Source organism: Bufo bufo, chromosome 1 (assembly GCF_905171765.1).
Source record: "Bufo bufo chromosome 1, aBufBuf1.1, whole genome shotgun sequence".
NCBI classification, from domain to species: Eukaryota; Metazoa; Chordata; class Amphibia; order Anura; family Bufonidae; genus Bufo; species Bufo bufo.
Window position 1 is genome coordinate 377,995,371 of NC_053389.1, and position 12,254 is coordinate 378,007,624.

Consider the following 12,254-nt stretch of genomic DNA (forward strand, 5'->3'; position numbering starts at 1 on the left):
ATGTTGGCATCATTTTGGAAATGTCATTTTATTTTTTTAGGACGTTAGAAGGCTTAGAAGTTTAGAAGCAATTCTTCATATTTTTAAGAAAATTGCCAAAACCCACTTTTTAAGGACCAGTTCAGGTCTGAAGTCACTTTGTGGGGCCTACATAGTGGATACCCCCATAAATGACCCCATTGTAGAAACTACACCCCTCAAGTTACTTAAAACCGATTTTACAAACTTTGTTAACCCTTTAGGCGTTCTACAAGAATTAAAGGAAAATGGAGATCAAATTTTTAAATTTCACTTTTTTGGCAGATTTTCCATTTTAATCCAATTTTTTCTTTAACACATCGATGGTTAACAGCCAAACAAAACTCAATATTTATTACCCAGATTCTGCGGTTTACAGAAACACCCCACATGTGGTCATAAACTGCTGTATGGGCACACGGCAGGGCGCAGAAGAAAAGGAACTCCACATGGTTTTTAGATGCCATGTCCCATTTGAAGCCCCCTGATGCACCCTTACAGTAGAAACTCCCAAGAAGTGATCCCATTTTGGAAACTAGGGGATAAGGTGCCAGTTTAATTGCTACTATTTTTGGGTACATATGATTTTTTGATCATTCATTATAACACTTTATGGGGCAAGGTGACCAAAAAATTGGTTGTTTTAGCACAGTTTCTATTTATTTATTTTTACAGCGTTCACCTGAGGGGTTCAGTCAAGTGACATTTTTATAAAGCAGATTGTTACGGATGTGGCAATACCTAATATGTATACTTTTTCTTATTTATTAAAGTTTTACACAATAATAGCATTTTTGAAACAAAAAAATTGTTTTAATGTGTCCATGTTCTAAGAGCTATAGTTTTTTTATTGAGAGATTTTCTTATGTAGGGGCTCATTTTTTGCGGGATGAGGTGACTGTTTTATTGGTACCATTTTGTGGGACATACGCGTTTTTGATCACTTGGTGTTGCACTTTTTGTGATGTAAGGTGACAAAAATTGCTTGTTTTGACACAGTTTTTTTTTTTTTTTTTTTTTTACGGTGTTCACCCGAGGGGTTAGGTCATGTAATATTTTTACAGAGCTGTTTTTTACGGACGCGGCAATACCAAATATGTCTATTTAATTAAATTTTTTCTATTTTTAACATTTTATTTTTTATTCCTTACTTCGGGAATTTTTTTTTTTTACATGTGAAACTTTTTTTTTTTTTAACACTTTATTTTTTTATTTTACACTTTTCGTCCCCCATAAGGTCATACAAGACCTCTGGGGGACATTTACTTCACTTTTTTTTTTCACTGTTGATTTCTCCTGTAACTGGGGCTGACAGAGTAGCCCCAGTTACAGGAGAAATGCACCCCCCAGAGAGGCTGTACAGCGCAATACAGCTCTGTACAGCCTCAGTGCAGGGCTGATCGAGGTCTGTGAAAGACCTCACACAGCTCCTGCACTCTCCGGTCCCGGGCCGGAAGAGGAAGCGCATAGCACTTCCTGCTCTGCATACACAGCGCTCGGTGAGCGCTGTGTATGCAGCGATCCAGAAGGCAGGGACACCTGGGCACTGTCCCTGCCTTCTCTCTGGGTTGCCCTGCTTACACTGACAGCGGGCAACCCGATCAGCAGCTGCACGATTAACGTGCAGCTGCAGTTTCTGAACGGACGTTCTGGAACGTCCATCCAGAAATAGAGATCCACCTCCCGGATGTTTATATCCTATGGGCGGATGGGAGGTGGTTAAAAAGGAGGAAACACAGCGTCTGGTGATGTCCATGAGTTCAAGACTTCAGGCAGTCATTGCCAACTAAGGGTTTTCAACCAAGTATTAGAAATTAACATTTTATTTACAATTATTTAATTTGTCCAATTACTTTTGAGCCCCTGAAATGAAGGGATTGAGTTTAAAAAAATGCTTTAGTTCTTCACATTTTTATGCAATCATTTTGTTCAACCTACTGAATTAAGTCTACAGCATGCTAATTTATGTTGCGGATTTCTGCCACAGATTATACCCTTTGCGATGAAGAGGAAATCCGTGGCAAACCCACAGCAAAATCTGCACCATTTGGGTCATTTCTACAGACAGGTCTATGCTAAAAACAGAACCTTGAAGTGACTTCTAGCTGTAAAACGCATCTATGGATGCACTGATCCTAAAAAAGGCACACTTGCTAGTGTAGAAGAACCGAAATAGGAAAGCATTAATTTCCACTCCAAATCTGCTCCTTAAAGAAGTTTTCCATTATTTACTTACTGATGACCTATCCTTAGATGTCAATTCGACAGGGGTCCGACTTGTTCAACTCTAGCTAAATAGCTGTTTTTTACAAGCTGCCATGCCGAAATCAGGCATTGGAACTACACAGCTCCCTCCATGGTGTAGTCTAGGCCTCGTTACAGCAGCACAGCTGTTGTAACCAGACACAGGCATTAGACAGTTATGGAGCTTTGCACTTCCAGTGCAGCAGCTGATAAAAACAGCTGAATGGAGGGAAAGGGAGGGTGTTGCCAGGAGTCAGCCTCCACCACTCTGATATTGATGACATATTCTAAGGGTAGGTCATTAATAAGCAAGTCCTGGGAAACCCCCTTAAAGAGGACCTTTCACCGATTATTACACTATGAACTAACTATACAGACATGTAGAGCGGCGCCCGGGGATCTCACTGCACTTACTATTATCCCTGGGCGCCGCTCTGTTCTCCCGTTATGCCCTCCGGTATCTCCGCTCACTAAGTAATAGTAGGCGGAGAGTCCAGTCACTAAGTTATGGTAGGCGGAGTCTGCCCTTGTTCTGCTCTAGTGCTGGCCAATCGCAGCGCAGAGCTCACAGCCTGGGAGGTTATTTTCTCCCAGGCTGTGAGCTCTGCAATGCGATTGGCCAGCGCTACAGAAGAACAAGGGCAGACTCCGCCTACCATAACTTAGTGACCGAAGATACCGGAGGGCATAGCAGGAGAACGGAGCGGCGCCCGGGGATAATAGTAAGTGCAGTGAGATCCCCGGGCGCCGCTCTACATGTCTGTATAGTTAGTTCATAGTGTAATAATCGGGGAAAGGTCCTCTTTAACTTATGATATTGTGAAATCTGTATAGTTGGTGTTCACGGTTTGCATGTCTGAACTCCTAATAAAAATATACTTGTTACTATGAAGACAATGTAGTTACTTAAGGTGGCACAAAGCTCATTCTTAGCAGCATACAAAAATCTAACCAGTGGTTTCAGTGCATATATGCTAATAAAATATCCTGGCTTCCAAGTGACAAGTGATGTCTAAAAATGACTAGTATAATATAAGAATATCTATTTTATACAATATATAGGTTAAGAATGAATCAGTTACTCAGATTCTTCTTCCGGACGTCATTGAATTGAATTGTTGACCACAGAATGATATTGTGACAATTTAGCTTTGATGACTTTGAAATCTGTTAGTACACTCTGGTCATAATAATATTACCATTTCATAAGTGTGTCCTACGACTGTATTGGAATGTAGATCTCTTCTGTGCATAGACATGTCTGACATCTCTAAATGAAACACAGAAAGGTGCCGGTAGGGTCCTTGGCAAATATGCAGTTAATAGATAAAGCATAATATCATATTTTTGGAAACACTATAGAAAACTGTCCTGCCTATAAAAGTATTACCAGTGGATGACATAAATCTTCAAAATTTTACCCCTGCATCGCTTCATGTCCACGGAGTAGGCAAAATAATATCCAGTGCCAATAGTACTGCAAGGAAAACTCCACAGCACAGCAATATTGCCTTCATTAGCAGATTCTTTATCAGACACAATATATAGGAGGTCCAGGCTGTCCAAACCTTTAATTCATTTTCAGTAGTCTATCAATGACAGCCCAGTTGTGGAAAAGGATCCAGTTACTGAATTCAGCATTGCTTTGTCAGGTGTGTCCTTCATAAAGTCTGTCGAATAGTCTCTACAACCATGGGCTGATGACCGTAATAGATAGGGTCTGTCAGTCTATAGGGATCTTGGATGCCTATAATGCAGTATTTGAAAGAACCTTCAGATTTCCATGACCCTGCTTCTGAAGATTAAATCCTTTTTTAAGTCCTTTCTTATATTTGAATCTGGAAAGAGGGAAATAGTAATATAGTTTGTTATACTGCTGGACATGGTGGCTGCAGTTGCCTCTCCTAAATGTATGAGTTAGTTTTCAATAATGACCGATGACGAAGGCCATGTGAACAAAGGAGATTGATGTAATGAAGACTTGCAAGTGTGGGAGAGGCAGAAGGAGATTTAATTCACAAGTGGCATGCACAGGGTAAAATGATTGGAATTCACAGGAGAATAGAGGAATATCAGGGAAGAGAAACTCGTGAATGAGGAGAAGGGTAGGAGGACATGCAAGGTTACAAAACTCCAAATGTGGAAACAAAATATAGATTTTAGAAACTGAGTAGATTACAAAATTCACACGGGAAAGTTGATATTCCAGATAACAGACAGTATTATTATAACATTGTATGAGTTGGATGCAGTGTGAAAGAATGTACTGAATGTGTCCCACCCAGACCACTGGAATAAGTCCAAAAGTTTCCATGGTGTGGGGTGAGATGAAGCTGCACATCAAATGATTTGCAAGTTGGTATTATGAGTTTCCAGTTTATACCCTGGTCTGTAGGATGTCAATATCTTCCAACAGAAGGCTGATGTTTTAACCTCATCATACCTCATCTGGATTATTTATTAAAGTAGCACTCCCACAAAAAATGGTATTCTCTGACCTGTTAGAAAGGTACATGATGTAAATTGTATTGAAGATAATTTTACCAGTGACTATTTGTGAGATTTAACCTCCCTTCTGATCCTCAGGTGTGTCAGGTGACCAGCACTCTGATCTCCAACTGACACAGGACAGGAAGTCAGTTACATCTCTATTGATTCCTATAAGATGGACATTGTGGTTCAGATAGGAATACATAGAAAAACTGGCTTCCTGTCCACACATAAGATGCTGTGTTATTTGAAGAGTCAAAGTGTTTGTCACATGACACAGCTGAAGATAAGAAGGGAGGGGATAACTCACAAATACAGTGACTGGTAAGAAGATTACCTTCACTACAGACTACATCATGTACCTTTCTAACAGGTCAGAGAATATATTTTTTTTTGTGGGAGTGCTTCTTTAACCTATTCCATGTGACGTAGCAAATCCTTAAAGTATGCAAGGTTTAGCGATCTCAGTATATAACATTTGGGTCATTGTCCTGGTACTCCTATACAATGATGGGGGCTTGGCAGTAAGTGATGCAAACAAGTTTGATGTTTTAAATGGCAAATTTGACAAATTTCACACCAACATGAAGCTCCAATTTCTGAGGGGGCAAAACTGCAGGGAGGCATTTAAAATGATAACAAAATTTAAATTCACTTTCTGGAGCCCGCTCCGATCCCGTGCCCCACTCTCTTCTATGGCTGCAGCAGTGTCACCCTGTATATTGCTGCAATCAAGTTCACTGATTGGCTGCATTGGTCACGTACAGTAGGCATTACATCAGGGCTGCAGCCCGGCAGAAATGACAGAGTCGGAGCACTGGATTGAATTCAAAAGGTGAGTTTCCCTTTTTATTATTTTAATGGGCTCCATGGGGAGAGAGAGAGTGGTGGTGGGGGTTTAGATAATAGTCTTATTTTCCAAGGCACTTTCAATTTGGGACAAATCTTTTCGGACCCAAACTGAATTCTGCACCAATTTGGCCGAATCGGACCCAAATGCTCCTCTCTAATGGAAACCCTATTATAAGTAACATATACAGGTTGAGGATAAAATATAATTATCCTAATTATAGAGAAAATAATGTCCAAACAGTTATGGCTATGGAACATATTAACCAGAGTCTCCCCCAAAGGCAGATGTCAGGGAAAGCAAGGCTATTCAACAAGCTCAATTCTATGTTCCAACAGGAGATAAGCTACTGCCACAGACCAGCAGTAGCTTGACTCCCTCTCCCCACAAAAAACAAAAACAAAAAAAAAACACTCAGCAAAGCCAAGTATGCATATGTATGGTAGAGCTAGGGATTACCGGCAGCTATTGTATTGGGCCCTTAATCAATTGGTGTTTGTCAGTATAAGGGTGCATTCACACGTCAGTATTTTTACCTTTCCAGATAAACGTTCCTGTTTTTTGCGGATCCGAAAATCTGGATGACATGAGGATGCTTTTAGCATGTCTTCTGCATTTTTGACGGATCTATTGACTAGAATGGGATGACGGAACGCAAAATCGGAAAAATAGTAGGACAGGGTATATTTTTTTCCAGGATCCGAATAACGGAACCCACGGAACGGAATGGAATCACGGAATCGGAGAGCACCATGAGTGCTGTCCGAATATTTGCGGATTCCATTGAAAATGAATGGATCCGCATAACGTTCCGTTTTTTAATCGGAAAGGATGCGGAACACCAAAACGGACGTGTGAATGGACCCTAACAGGTTGATTTTAATAGATTTGAGTCTTTTTTTTATTTTATTAATACGTTACCTATGTAATTAGTGGAAAATGTACAGTTGCAAGAAAAAGTAATTATATGGATTTCTGCACAAATTGGTCATAAAATGTGATCTGATCTTCATCTAAGTCACAACAATAGACAATCACAGCCTGCTTAAACTAATAACACAAAGAATTAAATGTTACCATGTTTTTATTGAACACACCATGTAAAACATTCACAGTGCAGGTGGAAAAAGTATGTGAACCCTTGGATTTAATAACTGGTTGAACCTCCTTTGGCAGCAATAACTTCAACCAAACGTTTCCTGTAGTTGCAGATCAGACGTGCACAACGGTCAGGAGTAATTCTTGACCATTACTCTTTACAGAACTGTTTCAGTTCAGCAATAATTCTTGGGATGTCTGGTGTGAATCGCTTTCTTGAGGTCATGACTCTGACTTGGCCACTCCAGAAGGCGTATTTTCTTCTGTTTAAGCCATTCTGTTGTTTATTTACTTCTATGCTTGGGGTCGTTGTCCTGTTGAAACACCCATCTTCTGTTGAGCTTCAGCTGGTGGACAGATGGCCTTAAGTTCTCCTGCAAAATTTCTTGATAAACTTGGTAATTTATTTTTCCTTACATGATGGCAATCCGCAGCAAAGCAGACCCAAACCATGATGCCCCCACCACCATACTTCACATTTGGGATTAGTTTTTGATGTTGGTGTGCTGTGCCTCTTTTTCCACACATAGTGTTGTGTGTTTGTTCCAAACAACTCAACTTTGGTTTCATCTGTCCACACAATATTTTGCCAGTACTGCTGTGGAACATCCAGGTGCTCTTGTGCAAACTGTAAATGTGCAGCAATGTTTTTTTTGGACAGCAGTGGCCTCCTCTGTGGTATCCTCCCATGAAATCCATTCTTGTTTAGTGTTTTACATATCGTAGATTCGCTAACAGGGATGTTAGCATATGCCAGAGACTTTTGTAAGTCTTTAGCTGGCACTCTAGGATTCTTCTTCACCTCATTGATCAGTCTGCGCTGTGCTCTTGCAGTCATCTTTACAGGACGGCCACTCCTAGGGAGAGTAGCAGCAGTGCTGAACTTTCTCCATTTATAGACAATTTGTCTTACCGTGAACTGATGAACAGCAAGGCTTTTGGAGATACTTTATAACCCTTTCCAGCTTTATGCAAGTCAACAATTCTTAATCGTAGGTCTTCTGAGAGCTCTTTTGTGCGAGGCATCATTCACATCAGTCAATGCTTCTTGTGAAAAGCAAACCCAGAACTGGTATGTGTTTTTTATAGGGCAGGGCAGCTGTAACCAACACCACTAATCTCATCGCATTGATTGGACTCCAGTTGGCTTACACCTCACTTCAATTAGCTCTTGGAGATGTCATTAGTCTATGGGTTCACATACCTTTTCCACCTAACTGTGAATGTTTACATGGTGTGTTCAATAAAAACATGGTAACATTTAATTATTTGTCTGTTATTAGCTTAAGCAGCCTGTGATTGTCTATTGTTGTGACTTAGCTGAAGATCAGATCACATTTTATGACCAATTTGTGCAGAAACCCATATCATTCCAAAGGGTTCACATACTTTTTCTTGCAACTGTATATACACAACCACAGCACTGATATGTGGTGAGAACATATAAAAAAAAAAAAAGACGCTTACCCTTTTACTCTTAGCATCTCCTCAATTGTGTCTGGCAGAGGCATACCAAGGGTTTCTGGGAGAAACAAGGTAAAAATACCCACAAGAACTGTGAGACTGCCCATCAGGACAAAAGGCAAATGTTTGTCATAGGCACCTAAAGAAGGAAGAAATGTTAAATAGACACATGGTAAGTTCTGCAAGTTGAATGAACGAATGAACATAACTACAGTGACCCCGCGGTTCTGCTTTAGGAAAGGTACAGTTATGGTACCTGGCCCTCCTCTTTAGTCCATCCTTTCATCAATTCCCAGTCCCTGCTGCATTCAACTATCCGTTCAGATAATACCACCGTCTGCATCCGTTCAGAACGGATCCGTTTGTATTATCTTTAACATAGCCAAGACGGATCCGTCTTGAACACCACTGAAAGTCAATGGAGGACGGATCCGTTTTCTATTGTGCCAGATTCTGTCAGTGTTTGGCTCAGTTTCATTAGAAGGAATGGAGACTGAACTGATGCAAACTGAGGCATTCTGAGCGGATCCTATTCCATTCAGAATGCATTAGAATGCAAACTGATCCGTTTTGGACCGCTTGTGAGAGCCCTGAACGGATCTCAAAACGGAAAGCCAAAACGCGAGTGTGAAAGAAGACGAACATCGCTTTAACTTTGGATGTGCAATTGCACAAGTATAATGTTAGTGTAGTCATCTGCATAAGGTTATCCTGTCATGGCAGGCTGGCTTCCACAAATTAATCTAAATGTAAAATACAATAGTATAGAAGTAATGCAATAAAAAATTACTCCAATGCTCATCTTATGTCTGCAGAGCGCCACTGTATTGTGTTTGTCGGCTTATGTTTTCACTACATTTTTCAAAATAAAATGTCACATCTTACATCCGCCATTTGTCTGTTTTTTCCAATGGGTAATAAATTACTTTTCCCATATTCACATTCAATGTTTCATTATATCCTGTAACATAAAATGATAGGACTTACCAAGGTAAACAAAATATGGGGATAAAATGCTGCCCAATCTGGAAGCCATAGAACTGGCTCCAACTCCCATGTTTCTGACGACTGTAGGGTACAGCTCAGCAGTGTACACATAAACGATGGAGAACGCAGATGTGATTCCAAACTTCCCAAGCATGACCAACACTATAGATAGAATATTCAGATCTGCAATAAAACAGATGCCACTCATTCTCACTGGTTCAGGAAGATCAAGAACATATGGCATCCATATCAAATGACTTCTCCAAAGTACGAGGTTTTCGAAGAACAAACACATTATTACTCTGACTGTTCCCAGCAGATTATTCTGGGGCCTGGGAGCTACAAACATATTTTCTACCCCACCCATGACAATAACCACATCAATGACAAGATGTGCAATAAGATTCTTCTTCTTTGAGTTCAGAAAACAATAACAATAGATTAGTGTTACATTGAAATTAATGGCTGGAGTTTGGAGTAGAAGGATAGGCAGAAATATCTGGCAGCAGCAGCTCTTAGCCCAGTGTGCATGTTTATGGAGGAGTCAGGTAAGATTGCTCATATGGAAAGACATCTTAAAGGGACATAACTTAACCCCTGTTCCACCTGGCGAGGCTTTCACACTTGGCTGTTTTCATGACTCCCATAGAGGTGAATGAAAACAGACAAGAATATGCATGGCCAACTTTCCATCCATTCTCTGCCTGGATGCGACTGCCATCTCACCAAGGGGAAATTACAGAGCCCTTATTCTGGAGATCAGTGTGGGTCCCAGAGGTGGGATATGACATACATATCTATGGTGGGAACACCCTTTCAAGTCGCCAACACCAAGCAATCAGTTAGACTAAAGACTAATACAATAGAATCTAAGCTAGCCTAACAGAATATTCACTTTCAGGGACACAAATTTACACAAAACAAAAATGATGAGATAAAGGGGAACAGAACTCTTACGTTGAGGTACAAGTTGTATGAAAAGTAGCACAACTCCTCCAAGAAACAATGTGCTTGCTGTAGAGTATCTTCTGGAGAAGTTTCGGAGCAGCAACCAGGCTATGATATAAGCAGGGACTTCAATGATAGCGGACAGGAAGCAGTTCAAATACGGGTCACCGTGTAAATTAGGAGTATTAAGTGACAAGCCAAAATATCCTACAGATATTATCATCCTGCAGAAATAAAACACATGTAGCTCTTAGTCAAGTCCAGCAAAAGACAGCAGCAGAGGACATGAGATACTTCTATTTTCTTCAAGTCCTAAAATTTTTCTTGATAAAGTATAAAAATAAGGGACAGAAGTGTTCATCTGAATGCTGTGAGCCTTTGGCTCTGATCAGCCCTCCTTGGAGTGTACAGAAACTCTATAGGGCAGATTCACTAAGGGCTCATGCACACAAAAAGGTATTTTCTTTCCGCGTCTGTTCTGTTTTTTCCGGACCATATGCGGAACCATTCATTTCAAACGGTCCGCAAAAAAAAGGGAAGTTACTCCGTGTGCATTCCGTATGTCTGTTCCACAGAAAAATAGAACATGTCCTATTATTGTCCGCATTACGGACAAGGATAGGACTGTTCTATTAGGGGCCAGCTGTTCCATTCGGCAAAATACATATGGTCGTGTGCATGAACCCTACTACTGGTGTTTGATAAGCTAGTCTTTTAAAAAAGTCCTCAAAAACTAGATTTTTGCACTTACCGTAAAATCTGTTTCTCTTACGTTCATTGGGGAAGGGGGGGGGGGGAGAGACACAGGCTTGACCATGGGTATAGCTGTTGCCGCTAGGAGGCGGACACTAAGCACAAAAAGTGTAAGCTCCTCCCCTTCAACTATACTCTTCCTACAGGGACTAAGCTAAATCAGTTAGTGCAAAAGCAGTAGGAGAAGTAACATACAAAATCACACTATGTACAAACCCAGAACCACACAGGCCCAAAAACAAAAGAATGGGTGGGAGCTGTGTCCCGCAATGAACGGAAGAGAAACTGATTTTACGTTAAGTACAAAAATCTAGTTTTCTCATCCGTATCATTGGGGGACACAGGCTTGACCATGGGACGCTACAGAGCAGTCCCCAAGGGTGGGCAAAACAAGAAACCCTCCTGTCAATCAGAGAACCGTTGTCTGCAAAACTCTACGCCCCAGCAGACGCGAAGGTGTGCACCCTGTAAAACTTGGAAAAGGTGTGCAAAGACGACCAGGTTGCTGCCTTGCATACCTGAAGGGCCGAAGCCCCGTGATGCAACGCCCAAGAGGCCCCCACTGCCCAAGCCGAATGAGCAGTCACCCGGAAAGGCGGAGCCCGGTCCTTAACGCGGTACGCTTCCACAATGGCCATACGAATCCATTGGGAAATGGAAATCTTTGACTCTGCCAGCCCTCGTCTCAGCCCTTCTGGAATCACAAACAGGAAATCTGTCCACCGGAAAGATGCCTTCTGCGTTAGATAGACGCGAACGGCCCGTACTGAAATCCAGAGTGTGATGGGACCTCTCCCGAGGATGAGACTAGTCCGGACAAAATGAAGGAAGAATAATCTCCTCATTTAGATGGAATGCCGACACCACCTTCGGAAGGAAGGACTGAACAGGGCGAAGGACCACTTTACCCTTCAGAAAAGTCTGAAACGCCGAGAGGAAAGCCAAATTCCGCTGAAGAAGAATAGAGAGAGCCAAAACCTGTCCTTTGATGGAGCTGAGAGCTAGTCCCAAGTCCATGCCCGACTGCAGGAAAGACAAGAGACGCGGCAGGGAAAACTGAACAGGAGACAGCTGATGCCGCTCGCACTAACTAAAGTAGGGCTTTGTAGAGAGAGGTGGTATAACACATACACATGTCCCCTGCATATGTATGGGCCCAGTTTGTCTATTATATGTATATATATATATATATATATATATATATATACTGTTCTATTTCTCATTATGCAATTATCTAGTCAACCAAGTACATGTCAGTTGCTTCAATGCATTTAAGGGTGTGGTCCTGGTCAAGACAATCTTCTGAACTCCAAACTGAATGTCAGAATAGGAAAGAAAGGTGATTTAAGCAATTTTGAGCGTGGCATGGTTGTTGGTGCCAGACGGGCCGGTCTGAGTATTT

General features: G+C 41.3%; 1 protein-coding gene across 1 annotated transcript in view; it reads right to left on the reverse strand.

Moving 5' to 3' along the window:
* Positions 1-3,148: 3,148 nt before the first annotated feature.
* The window catches only part of LOC120977274 (solute carrier family 22 member 5-like), a 142,038-nt gene continuing 132,932 nt past the window's right edge, over positions 3,149-12,254 (reverse strand). The window contains exons 7-10 of the mRNA XM_040405132.1: positions 10,109-10,323; positions 9,152-9,334; positions 8,168-8,303; positions 3,149-4,100 (exon numbers count right to left, since the gene is read on the reverse strand). Of these exons, the coding sequence (XP_040261066.1) occupies positions 4,010-4,100; positions 8,168-8,303; positions 9,152-9,334; positions 10,109-10,323 (625 nt within the window). The 3' untranslated portion in view covers positions 3,149-4,009. The remainder of the gene's footprint in view (positions 4,101-8,167; positions 8,304-9,151; positions 9,335-10,108; positions 10,324-12,254) is intronic.